The sequence below is a fragment of the Eurosta solidaginis genome, chromosome 1 (assembly GCF_040869045.1).
Source record: "Eurosta solidaginis isolate ZX-2024a chromosome 1, ASM4086904v1, whole genome shotgun sequence".
Taxonomy (NCBI): domain Eukaryota; kingdom Metazoa; phylum Arthropoda; class Insecta; order Diptera; family Tephritidae; genus Eurosta; species Eurosta solidaginis.
In genome coordinates, this window is record NC_090319.1 from 87,916,767 (window position 1) to 87,940,886 (window position 24,120).

The window sequence follows — 24,120 nt, forward strand, 5'->3', positions numbered from 1 at the left end:
AAATCTAGTTAAAACCACCTCTTTGATGTGTGAAAATTTTCAGAAACTTTCTTTGGAGTTAGCTGAAATTAAAACAGAAATGTGTTGGAATCAATCTAGACTGCGGTCTAATTCTAGGAACAATTTTAGAAATTCTTTTAGGCGTCGATCTAACTCGCGCAATAATCCAAATTGGTTGTGTAGATTTCACTACAAATTTGGAAATAATGCTAGAAGTTGTGAACATCCTTGTTCTTATAACAAAAAACAAAGACTCAACAAACTAAATTCTTCCGTTGTTGCAGCGACGAACAACGGAAATTTAGAATTTTCGACGCGTCGCTTATTTATTTTTGATAGAGAAAACAAACAAAATTTTTTAATTGATAGTGGAGCAGAAATTTCGGTATTACCCGCGTCTAAATTTCCTCATACGAAACGTTCAGACATAATTCTCACTGCAGCTAATGGCTCAACAATTGCCACTTACGGGAAAAGGCTTTTAAACGTAAATTTAGGTTTAAGACGTGAATTTCCTTTTATATTTTTGATTGCGGATATAGCCAAGCCAATAATTGGCGCTGATTTTCTTTGTAAATATGGTCCTCTTATAGACATTAAACATAAACGTTTAGTAGATCCATTAACCAATCTCTCAGTTAATACAGTATCTTACTTTTGTGATATTCCATTACCCAAATTATTTGTGATTGAAAATAAATTTACAAAATTATTAAAAGAGTTTCCGTCACTTATTTCAGAGCCAGATTATACTAAACCTGTTAAACATACAACATTACATCGACTTGGAACAGAAGTCTTCCATTTTCTAAGCCCAGGCGCTTAGATCCGGTAAAATACAAAGCCGCGAAAACGGAGTTTGATTTCTTAGTTAAAACAGGCATTTGTCGGCCTTCAAACTCTTCAGTAGCATCACCACTTCACCTTGTACCTAAAAAAGAGTTGAATGATTGGCGTCCATGTGGTGATTTTAGAAGATTGAATATTGTCACTGTTCCCGATCGTTATCCCTTACCTCACATTCAAGATTTTAATATGAACCTTCATAATAAAAATATATTTTCAAAATTAGATTTAGTTAGGGCATATCACCAAATTCCTATGGCTTAAGAAGATATTTACAAAACTGCTATTACAACTCCTTTCGGTATGTTTGAATTCATGAGAATGCCTTTCGGACTTAGAAATTTTGCACAAACCTTTCAACGATTCATAAATGAGGTAGTAGGTGACTTAGATTTTGTATATGCTTACATCGACGACTTACTTATTGCAAGTACAGACGAAGAACAACATTTAAAAGATTCACGTATCCTTTTTCAACGCCTTACAGAGTTCGGTTTAAACATTAAACCAAGTAAATGTACTTTTGGTGTACCTAGTATCGATTTTTTAGGACATAACATTTCTGGAACAGGTATTCGACCTTCCGATGAAAAGGTATCAGCTATTCGCAATTTCGAACGTCCAAAATCAGTTAAGCAGGCACAGAAATTTATTGGTATGGTAAATTATTATCATAGATACATTCCAAAACTAGCAGAATTTACAAACAAAATTTATGATCTAATTAACAAAGTAAATAAGAAACGTGACAAAACTTTGGTATGGGATGAGAATTCGAATGAAGCTTTTGAATGCATTAAAGATAAATTTGCATCTACGATATTGTTAAATCATTTTAACAAAGATGCTAAATTATCTTTAACAGTAGATGCATCTAACACAGCGATTGGAGGCGTTATACAACAAAATTACAATAATAAAATTGAGCCCATTGCATTCTTTTCTAAAAAACTTTCTCCAACTGAAATTAAGTATAGTGCTTTTGATAGGGAATTATTGGCGATTTATTTAAATATAAAACATTTAAGATATCTTTTGGAAGGACGACAATTTACAGTTTATACGGACCATAAACCTTTGACTACTGCTTTAAATTCAAAAACAGAACGAAGTCCTAGACAAACGAGACACTTGGAATTTATAGCACAATTTACTGATGACATACAATACATTAAAGGAGAATCCAATGTTGTAGCAGATACGCTATCTAGAGCTTTTGAGGTTAATGCAATATATAATACAGAACTGAATTTTAAAATTTTACAAACTGAACAACAAAAAGATGATGACTTAAATCAACTTGTATCTGATTCTCAATATCTAAATTTAAAGTTAATTAATATTCCCATTTTAAATTTTAATATTTGGTGTGAAATTTCAGGAGAAACTCCTAGGCCATTTGTACCGAGTAATTTGCGAAAGACAGTATTTGATATTTTACATGGAATAGCACATCCGGGTACAAGAGCTACACGACGGCTCATAGTTAAAAAATATTATTGGCCTAATATGAATAAGGATATTAATATTTGGTCAAAAGAGTGCCTTAATTGTCAAAAGTCTAAAGTTTATCGTCATACAAAATCCCGTATTGTCAAAATTCAAATTCCCAAGAATAGATTTGAACACATTCATTTAGATATAGTTGGACCATTACCTATTTTAAAAGGACATCGCTATATTTTAACGATTATTGAAAGATTTACCCGTTGGCCTGAGGCATATGCATTAAAAGATATTTCAGCATCTACAATTGCAAATACGTTTTTTAGAGAATATATTTCTCGGTTTGGAGTCCCGTTAAAGATAACAACTGATCAAGGTAGCCAATTTACATCGAAATTGTTTTCAGAGTTAACTAAATTACTTGGTAGTCACCAAATTACAACATCCGCATATCACCCTCAAGGAAATGGTATGGTTGAAAGGTTTCATAGACAATTAAAGACTACTATAAAACTAGAGAGGACACAAATAATTGGTATGACGAGTTACCTGTCATATTACTTGGTTTGCGATCTATTTACAAAGAAGATATTTCGGCTACACCAGCGGAAATGGTTTTCGGTCAGAATTTACGTTTGCCAGGGGAACTTGTTGTGCCATCAGCTAAAAATTTCTCATCAACTGAAATTTTAAGTAATTTACGTGAACATTTTCGAAATGTTAGATCAAATTTAAGTCATCATAAAGATGCTGATACTGGAATTTATGTTCCAAAAGATCTTCAAACTTGTAAATTTGCATTTGTTCGAGTCATTAATAAACATTCATTACAACAACCATATGAAGGACCTTACAAAATTGTGGAAAAAGACCAAAAATGGTTTAAACTTGAAATAGATAATAATATTAAAACTATTCCTATTGATAGATTAAAACCTGCAATAATTGAAACAACGGACACAAACAACACGAAGAATTTACATAAAAAGAGAGTTACATTCAATTTGTTTAATGATAAATTTTCTTGAAGGGGGAGTAATGTAGGGTTCTTATTATTTTTATTTAACTTTGTATTTTAGTTACTTTGAACCTTGTAATTTTTAAATGTGTTATCAATATTTTAAGTTTCAATATTGATTTTCAATTTTCAAAAATTTTCATTATTGTGAAAAATAAAAAAATATTGACGCATACATTTAGGCGTATTAAAAAAAGTTTTGTTATAAAATAAAAACGTAGTTTCAATTACTACAATCTGTAGTTGCAAGTTAAGAGAAGAATAATGGGAAACTCTACATATAATTTGACAAGGGAGCGTTTAACCCGATATGTATGTATGTTCCATTCGAAATATCAACTTCCATTACCTCGGACAGACTAATGAGTGCACGTGTACCCCAGTCGCTTTGTTTGCAGAAATGGACATCGACAAAATAAGTTTGAAGCTAAAACTTTCTTCTACATCCTGACAGCGCACATTGTAGACACCCGTAAGAATGCTCGCTCATGCAAATAGGGCTATAGAGACTTTGTTGTTGTTGTTATGGTAGCGATAAGGACACTCCCCGAAGGCCTTGGGGAGTGCTATCGATGTTGATGGTCCTTTGCCGGATGCAGATCAGTTACGTTCCGGTAACAAGCACCATTAAGGCACCAGCCCAACCATCTCGGGAACGATTTAGTACGATCACATAAAACCTTCAAGGCCATCACGCCCTCCCACCCCCTAGATCCGTGAGGAACTTGGGGTCGCCAGAGCCTCGGCTGTTAAAGTAACAGGATTCGCCACGGGTAGGTGAGGTTGACAATTGGGCTGGAGAAACTTTTTTAGGCTAGCAACACCTTGAAAGGGTTGCGCTACACACCACTTGAATCAATTTGGTATTTTACACCTCTTACGACAGGCATACCTGCCGCGGGTATATTCTAAGCCCCTTGGCCGACTGGGGAGTATAGAGACTTGGATGTTTGGTAATAAAACCGGTTGTCCAATAGCAATTTTGTTTTCATAACAAAGTGTTTATACATTTTTCCTGGGAGATCATCTAAATGTAATGTTGCGGGGCTATTTGTCCTGGCTATATCTATTTCGGAAACTTCTATTTTCATCCCATCAGCTACATTGAGATGTTCCTAACACCCTAAAGGTCGGCCAGCAACTTTATGGTAAACGCTTCCAGCAGGATTAAATGGGTAGAATTCAACTCTCCAGCTGTCTTTCAGACTACCTGATCATTGCAGTATTTGCGGGGCAAAAGTAATCTGCTATCGACAAGGAAACCTTTATTTTTAGCGATTGACGAGCGGATATCATATTCCTTGTCTCCAATTCAGAATTAACTCTAAACTGTCGCTGATATCTTCAGGTGATGGCCTAATATAAAATGGCATCTTAAGAGATCCCGTTACGCTTACAGTAGGGATAAAATTTCAACACTTGTAGAAGTACTAACTGGCACTACCTTATTGGTAGACATGCAGAAAGGCTAAAAGTGCCCTATCGTTCAGAAGATGACGAAAAAAAATGGATCACATCATGTGCAACTGCCCAGCGTTAAGTGGTACCAAACAGTGCTGCCTCGCAGCTGCTTTAATAGATAATCGCCCTTAAGTCGTGGAGTACGACATTAAGAACTCATGCCAACCCTACTAACCAATGCAACACATATCCTGAACATGACACAAGGACGTTAGTTTACTAGAAACCATAGGCAAGGATACGGGTTGTGTTTTTTTACTCAGCGTGCCTTGCACACAGAGTATATTAACTTTGATTGGATAACGGTTGGTTGTACAGGTATAAAGGAATCGAGATAGATATAGACTTCCATATATCAAAATCATCAGTATCGAAAAAAATTTGATTGAGCTATGTCCGTCCGTCCGCCCGTTTGTTCCTCTGTCCGTTAACACGATAACTTGAGTAAATTTTGAGGTATCTTGATGAAATTTGGGATGTAGTTTCCTGGGCACTCATCTCAGATCGCTATTTAAAATGAACGATATCGGACTATAACCACGCCTCCTTTTTCGATATCGAAAATTTCGAAAAACCGAAAAAATGCGATAATTCATTACCAAAGACGGATAAAGCGATGAACCTTGGTAGGTGCGTTGACCTTATGGCACAAAATAGAAAATTAGTAAAATTTTGGACAATGGGCGTGACACCGCCGACTTTTAAAAGAAGGTAATTTAAAAGTTTTGCAAGCTGTAATTTGGCAGTCGTTGAAGATATCATGTTGAAATTTGGCAGGAACGTTACTACTATTACTATATATGTGCTAAATAAAAATTGGCAAAATTGGATGAAGAACACGCCCACTTTAAAAATAATTTTTTTTTTAAGTAAAATTTTAACAAAAAATTTAATATCTTTACGGTATATAAGTAAATTATGTCAACATTCAACTCCAGTAATGACATAGTGCAACGAAATACAAAAATAAAATAAAATTTCAAAAGGGGCGTGGCTGCGCCCTTTTTAATTTAATTTGTCTAGAATACTTTTAATGCCATATATCGAACAAAAATTTACCAATCCTTGTGAAATTTTGCAGGGGCATAGATTCTATGACGATAACTGTTTTCTGTGAAAATGGGCGAAATCGGTTGACGCCACACCCAGTTTTTATACACAGTCGACCGTCTGTCCTTCCGCTCGGCCGTTAACACGATAACTTGAGCAAAAATCGATATATCTTTACTAAACTTAGTTCACGTACTTATCTGAACTCAATTTGTATTGGTGTAAAAAATTGCCGAAATCCGACTATGACCACGCCCACTTTTTCGATATCGAAAATTACGAAAAATTAAAAAAATGCCATAATTCTATACCAAATACGAAAAAAGGGATGAAACATGGTAACTGGATTGGTTTATTAAAGCAAAGTATAACTTTAGAAAAACCTTTGTAAAATGAGTGTGATACCTACCATATTAAGTAGAAGAAAATGAAAAAGTCCTGCAGGGCGAAATCAAAAGCCCTTGGAATCTTGGCAGGAATACTGTTCGTGGTATTACATATATAAATAAATTAGCGGTACCCGACAGATGATGTTTTGGGTCACCCTGGTCCACATTTTGGTCGATATCTCGAAAACGCCTTCACATATACAACTAAGGGCCACTCCCTTTTAAAACCCTCATTAACACCTTTCATTTGATACCCATATCGTACAAACACATTCTAGAGTCACCCCTGGTCCACCTTTATGGCGTTATCTCGAAAAGGCGTCCACCTATAGAACTAAGGCCCAATTCCTTTTAAAGTACTCACTAACACCTTTCATTTGATACCCATATCGTACAAACACATTCTAGAGTCACACCTGGTCCACCTTTGTGGCGATATCTGGACTAGAACTAGTATGTAATGTTCGGTTACACCCGAACTTAGCCTTCCTTACTTGTTTTACTTACAGTGAAGAAACGCTAACGCAATGCACAACAAGTTTTACAGAGCCCGTTTCGTGGCAGCATTCCAAAATTTTAGAAATACAATTACAATTACGGACTCAAATCTCCAAAAAACTCACCTTAAAGTATTCATACTCCGGAGTCTGGCGCAAAATACGATTAACATCACGTAAATTGTCCAAAGCTGCCTTCCATGGTATGTACTCGCGTTCGCGTACCAAATACTCAATCAAACGCATGGCAATATCGTAATCCTGATCTCCAGTCCAGGCCAAAGTCAGAGCATCGTCGATCAAATGGGCACGATTAATAACATGTATGTTTTGATAGAGATCGCTTGTCAGAGTCTCAATTAGCATATTCCAATTGCGCTCATCGTATTTCACCTTATACAAACCGGCCAGTTGCACATTAAATAAAACCCATTCATCCTTATTGGGCATATCTTTGAGTGTGCTAGCGATGGGTTCATTCAATTCATTGCATTGAAGCCATTGTTGCGGTGTAGTGGAAATAAAGTTTGTTTCTTTTTGTGTAGTGTAGCTTAGGGGCACCCACCAGCAGCTATGCTCCTCCTCCCGTGAGGCAACCGTATCGAGTAAGTAACGTATTTGCGTCACTTTAGCTAAATTGCGTTCGTAGTCACGTGTAATGGTAACAATAGGATAACCGGTTTGTAGGGTCCATGAATCCATAATTGTTTTGATATCAAAAGACTTTGGTAGCGTGCGGAATTTGTGGGCTTCTTGCGTAAGTGCGGACCAGAGGTCATCTTGCTCTGCATTAGCATAGGCATGCTTCTTGAGATAGAAGTGGACACCGGCACGGAATGCTGCATCACCAAGGAAAAGATGCATCATGCGCAGCACAGTTGAACCTTTTTTGTACGAAATTGAATCGAAGATTTCCGAAATTTTGTTAGTATGATTTATCTCTTGCGATATTGGATGCGAACTTTTGAGTGCGTCCAGCTTGAAAATAGCCAAAGTATTATCGACAGACTCTTTATCCAAACCACGCCATTCCGGATTGATATGCTCGACACCCAAACTGGCTACATACGTAGCAAAACCTTCATTTAACCACAAATCTTGCCACCATTTCATTGTCACCAAATTGCCAAACCATTGATGAGCCAACTCATGCGCTATAACGGAAGCGACACGTTGTTTACTCTCCAAGGAAGAAACATTTTCGGCATAAAGCAGCGCTGTTTCTCGATATGTAACTAGACCCCAATTCTCCATTGCACCAGCACTAAAGTCGGGTATTGCGATTTCATCAATTTTATCTAATGGGAATTTTATGTTGAATATATCTTCATAATATTGCAAAACCTTTGGTCCGACATCGGCGGCATAGTTGCATTGATCAATGGCATCGGGACGTGCCCATGTGCGGAATTGTACTTTACTTTTAAGAGTGGTCTCAGAGTTAACATAGGCGAAGTCGTTGACAGTATAAGCTACAAGGTAGGTAGACATCGGCACCGATTCGTCGAACTCGCTCCACACCCAATCTTTTTTGTCGGCCCTGTAGTGGTTTGGAAAAAAGAAATTTATGAGATTGTGAAAGAACTGTAAAGTGCGAATCATTTAGTAATACTTACATGGGACGTGTCTCCTTTAAAGCCATGTTACTTAAAGCCGTATACTTCTTATGATGTCCAAGTATAACAACAAATTTGGCTTTGAAATCCGGTTCATCGAAGCAAGGGAATGCGAGACGCGCTGAAGCTGGTTCGAATTGTGTAACAGCAAGCCATCTGAAAATATATACAAAATCTGTTATAAATCTTCATATGGGGAGCGCTTTGAGGGACCAGCTGTGGGTATGCAATGTTATAACCTGGCCAGCAGTACAATAGTCGGGCTTTTCTTCGCTGCACTTTACATATAGCTCGTACAGCTCATCAATGGGACCATGATTCTTCCAGAAAACTTCTTTTCCGAGTACTCCAAATGTCACACCTTATGCTTTTAGCAGAGTCGATGAGATCGAGGCAGGTATGATTACAGACTTGTAGAGTAATTTTTGAGAATTGAAATTTGACTAGCGTCCTCCGCCTACCACGCCGAAGATCCTGGGTTTCCCGGGCAAAGCAACATCAACATTAGAAACAAGTTCTTTCAATTAGAGGACAATTTTTCTAAGCGGGGTCGCCCCTCGGAAGTGATTTGGCAAGCACTCCGAGTGTATTTCTGCAATGAATAGCTTCTCAGTGAAAACTCGTTTGCTTTGAAGACGCCGTTCGGAGTCGGCATAAAACAAGTAGGTCCCCGCCCGCCAATTTTTAGGAAAAACTAAAAGGAGCACGACGCAAATTGGAAGAGAAGCTCGGCCTTAAATCTCTTCGGAGGTTATCGTTCCGTACATTTTTATTAATTTTATTTCAAAAGCTTCTAGACGCCTCACAGTACCTTCTGATGTTTCAACGTATCTTCGGATCAATCTCTTTATGGAAGGAGGTTGTATGATTCACGACAGCGGGGCTACTATCTCAAGGTGTATTTTATCCGGTAAATGGGCAGCGCTCCTCAGAACCTTCGCGGAGTGTTTCTCTAATAATCAAATAAACAAAACAAAGAAGCAAACTATCTGCATTCCAGATGGGATAAAGAACAGCTTATCTGTTTGAGAAATAGGCTATTATCAGTGATGTCTTACACGCTTGTCCCTGGCTTATTAGCCTAGTACTTCAACACGACTTAAAGGATTTGCTGATTTGAGTACCTAAGCACACTTGGATCCGGGTGCAAGCCCCATTTTTCCTGTATCAAGAAAAACATATGAACTTTGAATGGCATGAGGTTCTACATTTTGGATGGCCCTCCTGATGTGTATGAGTCAAACGTTTTTGTAATAGGTGAGTATATGGGCGATTAGCACCGAAAAGCCACTAAATGACCGAATTCGACTCGGGGTTGTTCACGTATTTGGATACGACTGCTGCTGAAATCTGAATGACATCGTAGCAGAGTATCTTTGTTCATTTACGGACCAACTTGTGGGTAGATGACTCGATTAGGCTAGGTTGTGTGGCTGCTGCCCCTTCAGTTTTACCTCGAGAACAGCTGCCTTGGAACGATACGATGTAATTTCGGACGAGAAGACTTCAACGTAAAATAAGTCCTGTTGAGGATCCACAAAGCCGAGAATGAGTTACTTTTGCAGAGATGTCGCAAAACCTGGATAGTTAAGCATGAAATCATTTTATGATTCCATCTCATCATCTACCGTAGAGTTCGGTTGTGCACCTGTCATACTCCTCTGGACAAAATCTATGTGCCCTTCATGAGGTAGTGTATGCCCAGCTTTTGCGCGCTTGACATGAGGCCCTTGTCTTCAATACTAGAACACAGGCAGCTAGGTGAACTCGGAATTCATATGTATCAATTCGAACCAGGAGCCCGGGATGACAGTTGCCTGGGATGTTAATATGCTCGAGATCTAGATGATAGTCATCCTAATATAGTTCAGTAGATGATCAAGGGTGAAGTCAGCCGTTTCTGGAGAGAAAATCATCTTATGCAGAGCACACAGTACCGTACTGGAAAATAAAAGTACTGAAGAGTACGATGAACTGAGCTTGTAAGCCATTACAGCGATCGGGGAACTTGATTGCTTACACTGCCTCCAATTTTTCTATCTACTGTTCCTCTACCGAAGGTTCGAATGTGTTGCAAATGGCGTAGATGACTGCTACCTACTTTTGGCCACAATTAATAAGAAAAGACTGGACTGTGGCCTTTATTCCTACAATTTAACATTTCATTCCTTGCCAGGGTATGTATTCTTCTAAGAGGTCGACTGCTTCCAGCCGGAGTTGCCCGTTATAGAGATGCCGTTAGCAGTTTTGTTGTCGCTAGTGTTTTCCAAAAGTAAAGTGGCCCTTTATATACAATCTTGAGCTGTGCTATTTTGATACTAAAATAACACTATTTCTTGCATAGTCAGTGCACCGAACCTAATACTTGACTTATTTTATAAGTGGAATAATGGGATTTGCTGATGGATATATGGATGTCATCATGGACGTATGGACGAATGGAAGGCATCGGACGGTTTGTCCGATGGAAAGCATTGGCTGGATTTAAACGCGTCGTTATTAAATAGAAGTACAAATGGATATGTGGAGGGAGGGGCGCGTCAATGTCAATGTTAGCATCATAGGCGTCGGGGCGAGTGGAATCTTGAACGTATAGACGGATGAACAAACCGATGAAAATATGAATGGATATGGCTCAAAATATATATATTTTTTTTAACTTAGGCCCTTGGGCAGGGACCTGCGGTCAGATCAGCACATCAGAAAACATTTTAGTTTACGAACGCCTAAATCTGTCTCTTTGCGTCTAAATTGTTACAAAACCATCAGCTGGATGGAAAGAGAAATAATATACAAATTTTAACAATAATACCAATACCTCTAGAGACCTCAGTCACATCGTTGAACCCCCCAACGAACATATGTACATACATACCTTGTCTGATTGCTTGTACGTTCCACATATGAACTGCGATAGTAGCCACGTAAATTCAAATTCAAAATACCCGAGAAGGGTATGGTGAGTATATATTCTTCACCCTTTCGTAACGGTTCGCACAAATGCATTATGTAATAGTCGTGATAGGAATTCAACTCAATGCCACGCACGCAGTTCTTCTGTTCACTTTCGGGAGCGAGTAAGTTACGCAGCATTATTTCATTACTATTAATACTGAGATTGAGTGCGTGCAATATGATGTTGTTTGCATCCTCCAGGGCAATCAGATGCATTGCTACCTCACCAACAAATGTTAGGTTTTCTGGATTTTCAAGATGTGTGATCACGTGCAATGTGTACTTTTGTGGTTTAACCGATCGAGGTAGACGAAAATGATTGTAGGTGCTGGCGGCAAGAACTGCTGGCTGTTGGTCTTCAATTTTAATGACGTTGTTGTCCACCCCAACGGTAAAGGCATGCGCTAAAGAGATGAGGGCTACGAAAGCCGAAACGGCGCAGAAATAACGTAGTGAAGATGTCATCTTGATGTGCGCGTGCTAAAAATATATAAAAATAAATATTCTGTTGTTATTTTGAAGTTCTCTTTTAAACCAATTAGGAAATTAAAAGAAATTTGTTTACCAAAAATTTGTAGTTATAATAAAAAAAAATTAGATTTATGGTCAATGACCTAACAGTTTTGCAGAATTGCTGCCCTGGGAAATTAAACAAAAATAAATAAATTTTTTTATTCAAAATTTAAAATACCAGCAAACTCATCTAATTTCGTCTGTTGATTTTACCACCTGGTAAGGCTTTGAGTAAATTTTTGGTTTTTGCTTTGCCTGCGAATCGTAATTTACAGCTTAGAACAAAATTACTACACTTTGGCTTTTGTTTATTTCTTTGGAAAGTGTGGTGGCCACTCTCCTACTCTCCTGGCTTCAAGTTCCGAGAAAAGCAACATCAAAATACTGTGCCGAATATTAGCAGTTCTACACATCACTATGCTGCTAGTAAATAAATACACAACAACAAGGTTAGCAACCACACATACATGCAAACAGCGAAGCTAAGAGCTTAGAGATTATTTCACATACACACATGTAGTCATCACCTAAGAGCCCCTAATATCAGTTATTACTCACACATACGCAAGCATATATCTAGAAAGTGAATATCACATGCATAAAGAAGAACTAAATAAGCAGCTGTTCTGGACCCCAGGAGAAATAGGCGAACGAGGCAACTGCGAGTATAAAAGCAGCGCAAGCTGAGGAATGATGAGTCAGTTTGATTTTAACACGTTATTAATAAAGTACGCGAGTATTGTAATTGTAAAGTGCTACTACTACGCTCGAGTTGTAAATAAATTACATATTTCTATACTGAATTTTTGAGTTATTTATTCGAAAGTTCAGCGATTCGAACGATAGCAGAAAGTGAAATTTTCCAAAACTCGTTACAATGCTTAAAAAAAAGTTTTTCTAAGCAGGTCGCCCCTCGGCAATATTGGAAACACTTCTAGTGTATTTCTGCCATAAAAAAAACTCTCAGCTTATCTGCCTTGCAGATGTTTTTCGTAGTCGCAAACAACTTCTAGATCTCGACCCAACGGGTGCTGCGCAGCGAATTTCGTTTGAGCAAGTCATACAGCGCTAGGCATGGTATGCCGCGTCTCACTTCTGCACACCTGTTTTGGGTGTAAAGGACTTTATTTTCAGGATATGAATTTATCAAAAGTTGCGATATCTTCCCTCGAGTTACTCTCCACAATTCCTATCACATTTAGGTTCTTCAACATACATATTGGCTGAAAGACACCCTAAGCCAAGAAGACGACTTCGTGACACATAACAGACAAAGCCGCGGATTACGTCTTGTTGCATCCATGATAAGAAGCTGTTTCTATGAGAGTTAGTAAAGTTTTGCTATCGACTTACACATATGACCTCTAAAAGCAAATTAAGACGGAATAATGTAACCGCCAGTTTGGGCATGGTGCTCAGTAACTAATAACGTCGATATCAACAGGACATTACTGCAATACTTAGGAATGCGAACTTTATAATTTGCAGCTTTTTCAGAGGACAGCGCGAAGGGTCCTTCACATACAAGCAAAAGACCGACGTCTGAATGTATTCGAAAACGTGGAAAGAAACAGAAAACATTCGACGATAAAATAATAAACGAACAGATAAACACAATTTCTGACACAATATTTGAGCCTTTAAAACTTGTTTACAAGAAACGAAGTAATCACATAGGTACAACAGACAAACACACAACAACAAATAAACACAAAACAATTAACACACCAAAACAGGAAACCCACAAAGAAGGTCAGACGACTATAATTACGTACTTTTACCTGCCTCAGTCAGCCACACAAATCGATCAGTAAAATCCATCCTTGGTTGTGAAAGAACACACAGCACATATGTATATATACATAAATATACACAAACATCCATTTTGACAATAGCTGTTCATGTACCTACGAACTATAAATACAAGACAAGCGACAACAACAGATTAGAACGAAAATCGACACTGATGATGGCATAACGCCGAAACCGGTTTGTCTTGAAACTGAATTTGACAATGGATGATGGAAAATCGTTCCAATATACATCAATTGTCGCAATAGGAAATCGCTTTTTCTGATACCTCGCTTGGTCTCGAACGGCTCGCTGAGGTCCCCTCGAATTCTGACGATTCTAACACTTAACGTCATTTTTCTTTTGTCGTAATACAGGGTTTGCAGAGATAAAATCCAAACATAGCAGCATACAGCTTCATTTTAAGCCATCAAATGCTACTTTGTAATTAACAACGGGTTTATACCTCATGATTTTCTTATAAAGAACACCTCAAACCTTTCCAGAACTCCATCTGCTTTTTTGTTTCTGTCATTTTAGTGTGTATTTGATTGAAGGACAGCTTTAAAATTCACCATTGAAGGTATTGTACTTTCGCTGTCAACAGCCCTATTATCAAGCACACGCGATATAAGCCAATCAGAGACCCAGCCGAGCAGTGGTACATATGTTTCCATATAGCAGTAACGACCTGAAAACACTGATTTAAAATATTACGGTAATATTTTGCAATTGGATTGAAGCCTTGTATGTATTTCCATTAAGTGGGAGTTCACAACCAAATACCATAATAAAGGTCATGAGCGGTGAGGGGTAACCGCTCTATAGGTATCCTGTCTTAGCCAAATCTCCTTCATACACGCGGCATTAAAACTAAATGAGTTTCTCATGAAATTGGCATAATAGAATAGGCAATTTGTAAATTTTAAATCTTTTAACAAATGGCAGCAATCTATTTTTATTCATGCACATAAGAGAGTACAAAATATTTACAGATATATGAAGCATAGGCACAACGAAAGTGGCTAGCGACATTTTACCTACCACTAATTTCATTGCACAATACCAATCTAGAAGTAGTCTCATGAATGGTAATACGAAAAAAGCGAAACGTCTAGACTTTAGTAGAAATATGGGAATGAAGCAACGGAGAGTATAAAAGCAGCGCAAGCTGAGTAGTCTGTAATCAGTTTTGATTTAAGCACGCTATTGGTTGTGAAGTATAAGTGTTATTGTGAATTATTTTCAAAGTAGTCTAATAAAGACCATATTGCATTATTGAATATTGGAGTTTTTTATTCAACAGTTTAGCGATTCGAACGTTAGCAGAAGGTTTGGAATACAATATGATAGCATAGACCTTTACGAGTGCGCCGCAAGTTTTGCCTTCGCTGAATTGGGTAGGTAGGTTGAACTGGCCGGTCCATGAGGACCTCACATAGACTGATTGAGTCCGTAGTGTTACCAGAAGTTTGTTTTAACGACCAAACTGAAAAACCCTATCAAAAACCAGGACCTATGTTATAAAATAACTGCGTCCTCTTGGCAAATACTAGAAGCTTCCTAGGACTTAAGCCACTTGCTGCTTCTAGATCTGACAGCTGTATCACTCCTAATAGCTGGAGTCTTAGCCTGGCAAGTGCAGGGCACGAGCACAGAACGTGCTCGATCGTTTCCTCCTCCAACCCGCACTTCCTACACCTGCTATCACTGACCAAGCCTAATTTAAAGGCATGTGACGCCAGAAGGCAGTGTCCAGTCAGAATACCCGTCATGAGTCTACAGTCCTCTCTTTTTAATGATAGAAGCAACTGTGTTAGTCTAAGGTTGTAAGACCTACACATAATTTTCGACACTTTACAGCCCCGCGCTTGAACCCACGCCTTTTCTGCTTGGTCGATCATGTGCACCTCTCTCCTTCGCTTAATCTCGCCCAATCTAATTGGGACGTCTACGGAGCAAGCTTCAAGGGATGCGCCCTTTTTAGCTAATTCGTCCGCTTTTTCATTCCCATCTATTCCCATATGCCCTGGGACCCAATATAGATGTATGCTTCTCCCTGTCCCGATTCTCTCCAGAGACTGATTACACTCTACCACGCATTTAGATGCTGTGCTATGCGAGATTATTGCCTTAATTGCGGCTTGACTGTCAATATAAAAGTTAACACGGTTGCAGCTTAAGCTATTCTCTTCCAGGGTTTCTACTGCTTTGGTTACGGCTAATATTTCCGCTTGGAAAACGCTACAGTAATCCGGCAGCCTGTAGGATCTGCTTAATTCCGGATCAGCGCAGTATACCGCAGACCCTACTCCTTCCACTATTTTGGAACCATCGGTGTACACATGTATCGCCTCGTCCGCCATTTGCGCACCCTTGCGCCAACCGTCCACCTCTATTGTGGCCTTAAGATCTCCCTCAAAGTGCAGGTAGGGAATCATGTAGTCTGTTCGTCTTGTGACTGGGGACGCTATACTACTATGGCCATATGGTCGGCGCTCAAGCTGCCCCGAAGCATCGAGCCTGGTTGCGGTCGTTAACGCTTTGTTCTTTGCTACCAGGTCTACAGGTGGAATGTGCAGAATGGCATACAGTGCAGCCGTCGGGGTTGTTTTCAGGGCTCCCGTAATGCAAAGCATCTATAGTCTGCATACCCCCTCTAATTTTTTGAGGTATGTTGTTTTTTGTGTGGCTTTCCACCAAACAAGAACTCCATAGTATAGAATAGGGCTTACAATCGCTGTAAAAACCCAATGAGAAAGAGAGGGCGATAGGCCCCACGTACACCCCAGCATTCTTTTACATGCATAGTGTGCCGTTGAGGCCTTCTTGACCCTCTCCTCCACGTTGAGCTTCCATGACAGCTTACTGTCTAGGATGATTCCTAGATATTTTGTACAAGGTTTCTCCTGTAAGGTCACCGCTCCTAACTTAGGCCTGGTTCAATTTGGGACCTTGTACCTCTTTGTAAACAAGACCATATCCGTCTTCTCCGCATTGACTTTCAGCCCGACATTAGATGCCCAGGTATGAATATCCCGAAGCGCCCGATCCATCAAAGAACTAATCGTTGGAAGGCATTTTCCACTTATGACAATTGCAACGTCATCTGCGTAAGCCGTAAGTTTTACGGGTCCCTCATCGAATTGCCTGAGCAGTTGGTTGATGACCAGTGTCCACAGCAGAGGTGATAGCACCCCTCCCTGCGGCGTGCCCCTGTCCACTGATTTCGTGGCCTCGTACAATCCCCATTGTGATGTAATCTTTCTGCAATTTAACATGCAGCCGATCCATCTGATTAAGGCAGGATGTACTTTAATGTAACTAAGACCATCCATAATCGCCCATTTTGCAACATTATTGAAAGCCCCGGCAATGTCCAAGAAGACTCCTAGAGCATACTCCTTATATTCCAGGCATTTCTCTATGCTTATTACAACCCTATGCAATGCGGTGTCTACCGACTTGCCTTTGGTGTACGCATGCTGTGTTGTGGAGAGCAGCTTTTCATCCACGTTGGACTTTATGTACACATCTATCAGCCTCTCAAAGGTTTTGAGCAGAAATGATGTTAAGCTAATGGGTCTATAGTCTTTGGGATACACGTGACCGATCTTCCCCGCCTTTGGTAGAAAAGCTACACGAGCAGTTCTCCAAGAGTGTGCTATACATGATTCAGTCTTATGCACCCATCGAATATTATTTTAAGCCATTCCACGACCGCCCTACTTGAGACTTGTAGCATGGCCGGGAATATACCATCTGGGCCCGGCGATTTAAACTTAGAAAACGTCTTCACTGCCCACTCGATCTTGGTATCGGTCACCAAGCCCGGCACCACTAGCTCCGTGATCGAAGTGTGAGTGATGTCTGTTGGTTGTTCTAAACCGTCTCCCGATGGGAAATGTGTATCGAGAAGCACCTCAAGGGATTCCTCACTATCACGTGACCATTCCCCGTTCTCTTTCTTTATTAGTCCCTGGACTATGTTTCCCTTTGCTAGGACTTTTTTCAACCGTGCCGTTTCACTGGAGCACTCTATGTCCGTACAGAAACTTTTCCATGAGTTTCTCTTCGCCCTGGTAATTTCACGCTTGTAGATCCTCAGTAGATCCCTGTACTCGTCCCGACACGCTTCGCTTTCCGCGGTCTTTGCGAGTTTAAACATTTCTTTTACCTGTCTTCTTAGAAGACTCAGCTCATTGCTCCACCATGGCGGCTTTGCTTTTCCTCTGAATCTTCTTAGAGGGCAAGCTTTGTTATACGCAGTCATAAGCGTCCTTGTTAGGAATTCATTCGACTCCTCCAGTTCCTCTACATTAGCAACCTCTTTGGGTTGTCCCAGTTTCGTTTCTACATGTTTCTGGAATTTAGTCCAATTCGTTGCCCTAGGGTTTCTAAAGGTTCCTCCCTTCTCTACCCTCTTTAGTGGGATGCTGAAGCTTATATACGCATGGTCGGAGAAGGATGGTCTATCGAGAACCATCCAATCATACCTTGATATATCACGCTCGGAGCTCAATGTAATATCCAGAACATTGCTGGATGTTGGACCAATGTATGTAGGAACATTTCCCCTGTTGGCTATCTGCAAATTGGTTTGCAGGATGTAACAAAATAGAGATTCGCCTGTCTCGTTCGTATCTGCTCCTCCCCACGCATTGTGGTGCGCATTTGCATCTGCGCCTATGACCAACCGCCCTTTGCGCCCTTCCTCCTGTACTAGCCTTTTGCACTCCATCGGTGGAACCTCCGCAGCATGGGCCATGTAGCAGGACGCCAGGATAAATGCCTGCTTATTCTTTTGCTCAACGGCCACCGCTACGAGATCCTCGGTGGTGTAATTAGGCAGCATATATGAATGCAGCTGTTTCCTTACCATTACTACAGCTCGCACCCGTCCTTCCGTTTGTGCGTAGTAAACGCCAAACCCGCGCGCGCTAAGTCCAGAAACCTTTCCTCTCGATGAGAGCCACGGCTCCTGGATTAGCGCCACGTCAAACGAACCCTCCTCAAGGGTTAGGAGGAGTTCGCTCGACGCCACTTTACTGTGTTGGAGGTTTATCTGTAGGACTCGCAGCACCATTGGGCTGTTTGTCCCCCTCCAGCACCTTCGTCTTGACGTCGTCGTCCTCCTCTTGCCCTTTTGGTTTAGAGTATTCGAGGCCCCCTTCAGCCCCTCGTGAATGTTGTACCGTGTGTTCCTCTGTGCGAGTCACAGCACCATTTAGCGGTTGGTCCTCTTCTAGCACGTTCGTGGTGACGTCGGGGACCTCCACCTGTCTTTTTTCCCTTAGGCTTCTGAGGTCCTTTTCGACTTCGCCCACTTCCAGCGTGTTAGGATTTTTATCCTCGGGACTTCTTTTCCTGAGTCGCATGTAAATTTTGCCAGTTCCAAAGGACATTTTGCCAAGCTGCGTGTACAAAATATCCTCCGCCTGCTTGTTTATTTGGAAGATGTAGAACTGGCCATCCTCGGTAGGCCGAGATACAGTAAGTACCTTCCAATCCTGTGTCGGTATGTTCGGATTCTGATTCTGCAGAAGTCGCAGTGTATCCTCCGACTTCATCACGCATGGTATCCATACCTTAACTTTTGGTACCGTGGGGATTTGCGCTTTATCCACCACCTCAAACCGCGCGTTCGTGCCTTGCCTTTGGAGGTTTGGAACGACTTCCTCCAGCCACCGCAAGCTCGCGATGTTGTTGCACGCTATCATCTTCACACCATTATACCATCCCCCCGAATCAAAGGTTGGAAGGGGCTTACTTGGTTGTTCCCGCATCATCTTAAGCATTAAGCTAATAAGCTCCCTTTCCACAGATCTCCACCTTTCAGTAGTCATTTGTCCGAACGGACTGCTACGATCAACCAGCGCCACAGTCAGTGACTGCTTTGCCACATCACTCATCTTCTCGGGAAAAGCAGGAGTCTTAGTGTTATCTCCCTTTGGAACCTCCGAGAACACCGGAGTCTTCGCGTTAACTCCCTTTAGCGCCTCCGAGAAAGCCGGAGTCTTAGCGTTATCTCCCTTTGGCTTATCTCCTACTTCCGTAGTTGGAACTTCCCTCTGACTGGCAGCTTTCGAGGTAGTTGCTACCTCGCTATTGGAGCCCATCTGTCTTACAGCTTTGGGCCTACTTGTCTTGTCTATGCGACTGCCCTGCCCCGCGGCTCTAGGACTGGGTCCTTTCTGCCTCTTGAAAGCAGGCTTGTCGCCTTCTGCCGAACGTTGCCTCTTCATTCTGCCATTCGACGCTTCTTCCTCCTCGTACCGGTTGCAGAACCGAGGGTTTCTCGCAGCAAACCTTTTGAACTGCCTTCGACCTACTTCTACCGCTTCATGTGCCCATTTCAAGCGCTCGATCTCCACTTCTGTTGGGTCGACCACTGCTCCCAAGCGTTGTACAATTCTTAGTGCTGCACGGTACTGCGAGAGAGCTCTTTTACTTCCTCTGCTCCGTACCCTTCTCCACTCTTCTACTCCGTTTTCATTTGTGTGCTTCTCCAACACGGAGTTCATTGAATCAGCACTACTCTCGCTCCCCGAGTCCGGCGCATCGCTTAATTCGTATTTGTCGTCCCTGGATTGCGACTCAGTCCTCCTCTTTACATCCTCCTTATTACGTTCAGGTAATGAGTTGTTCATCTTGGTCGTACGACCACCTGCCCGACAAGGCGGGCTCAGCGGTCCAGTATTATATACGGGGAAAGAACCGTCCGCCACAGCAGCGCCCCTTACTGCGGTAAGGCCATAAATACTTCCCGAGATGGCCCGGTATCGGGAAGGCTCCGTTCGAATACAGCCGAATTTATCCCCTGGCTGCAAATCGTCCAATAGGCATGGTCCGCATAACACCCTGGATTAGGGGGTTGGCAGGTATTGACCCAACAGAAGTGGAGATCGAGCGCTTGGAATGGGCCCATGAGGCGGTAGAAATAGGTCGAAGGCAGTTCAAAAGGTTTGCTGCAAGAAACCCTCGGTTTTGCAACCGGTACGAGGAGGAAGAAGTGTCGAATGGCAGAATGAAGAGGCAACGTTCAGCGGAAGCGACAAGCCTGCTTTCAAGAGGCAGAAAGGACTCAGTCCCACAGCCACGAGGCAGGGCAGTCGCATAGACCAGACAAGTAGGCCAAAAGTTCCAATTACGGAAGTAGGAGATAAGCCAAAGGGAGATAACGCTAAGACTCCGGCTTTCTCGGAGGTGCTAAAGGGAGTTAACGCTAAGACTCCGGCTTTCTCGGAGGTACCAAAAGGAGGTAACACTAAGACTCCGGCTTTTTCCGAGAAGATGAGTGATGTGGCAAGCAGTCACTGACTGTGGCGCTGGTTGATCGTAGCAGTCCTTTCGGACAAATGACTACTGAAAGGTGGAGATCTGTGGAAAGGGAGCTTATTAGTTTAATGCTTAAGATGATGCGGGAACAACCAAGTAAGCCCCTCCCAAACTTTTATTGGGGGGGATGGTATAATGGTGTGAAGATGATAGCGTGCGACAACATCGCGAGCTTGCGGTGGCTGGAGGAAGCGGTTCTAAACCTCCAAAGGCTAGGCACGAATGCGCGGTTTGAGGTGGTGGATAAAGCGCAAATCCCCACGGTACCAAAAGTTAAGGTATGGATACCATGCGTGATGAAGTCGGAGGATACACTGCGAATTCTGCAGAATCAGAATCCGTACATACCGACACAGGATTGAAAGGTACTTACTGTATCTCGGCCTACCGAGGAAGGTCAGTTCTACATTTTCCAAATAAACCAGCAGGCGGATGATATTTTGTCCTTTGGAACTGGCAAAATTTACATGCGACTCAGGAAAAGAAGTCCCGAGGATAAAAATCCTAACACCCTAGAGGTGGGCGAAGTCGAAAAGGACCTCAAAAGCCTAAGGGAAAAAAGACAGGTGGAGGTCCCCGACGTCACCCCGAAGGTGTTAGAAGAGGACCAACCGCCAAATGGTACTGTGACTCGCATAGAGGAACACCCGGCAAAACAGTTACGAGAGGCTGAAGGGGGCCTCGAATACTCTAAACCAAAAGGACAAGGGGAGGACAGCGACGTCACGACGAAAGTGCTGGAGGGGGACAAACAGCCCAATGATGCTGCAAGTCCTACAGATAAACCTCCAACATAGTAAAGTGGCGTCGAGCGAACTTTTCCTAACCCTGGAGGAGGGTTCGTTTGACGTGGCGCTGATCCAGGAGCCGTGGCTCTCATCGGGAGGAAAGGTTTCTGGATTTAACGCGCGCGGGTTTGGCGTTTACTACGCGCAAACGGAAGGACGGGTGCGAGCTGTAGTAATGGTAAGGAAACAGCTGCATTCATATATGCTGCCTAATTACACCACCGAGGATCTCGTAGCGGTGGCCGTTGAGCAAAAGAATAAGCAGGCATTTATCCTGGCGTCCTGCTACATGGCCCATGCTGCGGAGGTTCCACCGATGGAGTGCAAAAGGCTAGTACAGGAGGAAGGGCGCCAAAGGGCGGTTGGTCATAGGCGCAGATGCAAATGCGCACCACAATGCGTGGGAGGAGCAGATACGAACGAGAGAGGCGAATCTCTATTTTGTTACATCCTGCAAACCAATTTGCAGATAGCCAACAGGGGAAATGTCCCTACATATTAGAGGTTTACGCCGATCACTTTATCGGCGGCGGCGGCGTGAGCGGCGCGCCGGCGTACGCCGGTGTTCTTACTTCAAAAAGCTTGATTTTTTTATTTAAAAATATAATATTTAGGAAAGGTTTTGTTTGTATGTATTTAAGGAAAGCAACGTGTTGGCCATTTCGGAAAGATCCGGGGTTTTTGCCTCAAGAACTCGCAGACCGTTCAAAAATTTTCAGGAGTAGCTCCTTGCCGAGGGATTGTCCCTCCTTCACTGACTCCAGAGGGGCTTCGAACCTAGCCCCGGTCTTTGGAATTGGTACTGCTGCGTCTGCTGGAAAGAAATGGAGATACATAAAATAGTCACACTTTTGTCTGTATATCTCGTGCAAAGCGTAGTTTCACACCTAGGGTTAAAACCTAATAATCATCGCGAACACAATTTCAATTAAATCATTTGTGGCTCCTTGGCGGCCATGCACAAAGGCGACTTGTGGTTGCTATTAATGATCTATAAATACTCATGACTCTCGTGGCACAGGGCGCTTCCAGGTTTTTCGGCTGTTTTAATTCCCGATGTGCGAACAGTAGCAATCCCGACGGCCAGTCGCTACCACGCCTCCTGACTCTCACACCATATGCCAGCACAGAAGCTATAGGACTGCGACTTCGAACTCATACTTTTGTCGACGTCACTTTCCTAGAAGCTATAGAAGTTGCTCCGAAGACCTTCTGACGGTTATTTTTGTCGCGCTATGCTGCCGAGCTACACCAGAGAAACACCTTGAAACGTTAGGGAGTAACTATTCGGCCAAAGATGCCGCCCTCGAAATGATAATCAGTATAAGTGGATGTCATTGCGCAATGTGTGAAAATCGTATAATCCTCGGCGCATCTACATAATTAAAATTTTACAAGGACCCTGGATAAAATCTTTAAAATGTAGACGAAAGTTTGCAGACGTTTCTCTTCACAACAATGATTTCAATAGTCTTCGTTAAACCAAACCGATATTTTAGAATGAAAGTCGGCCGATTTTAAGTTGAAAGATGTTAACTGTGGTTTTCCGGCCTTATGATATAAGAGCTCTTTATGGATGACCGCGTAGCATCAGTTTTCAGACTAGTTCGACTGTCCGCTACGTTAGGGTAGTAGCACATACGGTCATTAGTTCGAATGTCTTGGGAAAGCTTTTACTTCACCACTTTGAGTGTTCTTGCGAAGGACAAAGCCACACCTGGTAAATATATGTACCTACGTATTCATATTTGTAAAAGCAGCCGTAACGTGTAGGTGATATTTAAACTTGGTTGATAGGCTATAATCAATGTGATTCACTCCAAGGCACTAGTTTTGGATAGGGCCGCCAACTTTGGGAAATGTCAAACCGGGCGACTTGGGTGTTGAAGTATGAAGTGTGAAAATCAAAATTAACATTTCAGACGCTATTGTATAGTTTCGCAAATAAACAACAGATGTTTGAATGTAAGCCCAAATGATTTTTCAAACCCTTCTCATACGTACATATATCCTCAACTTAAGTATGAGGTAAGAATCAGGATTAAGGATAAATGATTTTACATCACTAATTTCGCTTATTCTTTCAACCAATCGCAATATAAAATTTTTTTTTTAAATCGGCACCTTTTTGGGTAATTTTTTTTTTAAAAAACTTGAGGGTCATTTTATTTGAATTCATTGTTCATTATAATTTTTGAAAAAATAAAATAAAACAAGTAAGGAAAGCTAAGTTCGGGTGTAACCGAACATTACATACTCAGTTGAGAGCTGTGGAGACAAAGTAAGGGAAAATCACCAGTTGTAAAAAGAACCTAGGGTAACCCTGGAATGTGTTTGTATGACATGTGTATCAAATGGAAGGTATTAAAGAGTATTTTAAGAGGATATGGGCCATAGTTCTATAGATGTACG

The 24,120-nt window shown here is 41.5% G+C and overlaps 1 protein-coding gene across 1 annotated transcript in view; it reads right to left on the reverse strand.

The window, feature by feature from the left end:
* Positions 1 to 24,120, reverse strand: part of LOC137236435 (aminopeptidase N-like) — a 149,938-nt gene that overhangs the window by 3,128 nt on the left and 122,690 nt on the right. Inside the window, exons 2-4 of the mRNA XM_067759031.1 lie at positions 11,199 to 11,758; positions 8,324 to 8,479; positions 6,834 to 8,247 (exon numbers count right to left, since the gene is read on the reverse strand). Of these exons, the coding sequence (XP_067615132.1) occupies positions 6,834 to 8,247; positions 8,324 to 8,479; positions 11,199 to 11,743 (2,115 nt within the window). The 5' untranslated portion in view covers positions 11,744 to 11,758. The remainder of the gene's footprint in view (positions 1 to 6,833; positions 8,248 to 8,323; positions 8,480 to 11,198; positions 11,759 to 24,120) is intronic.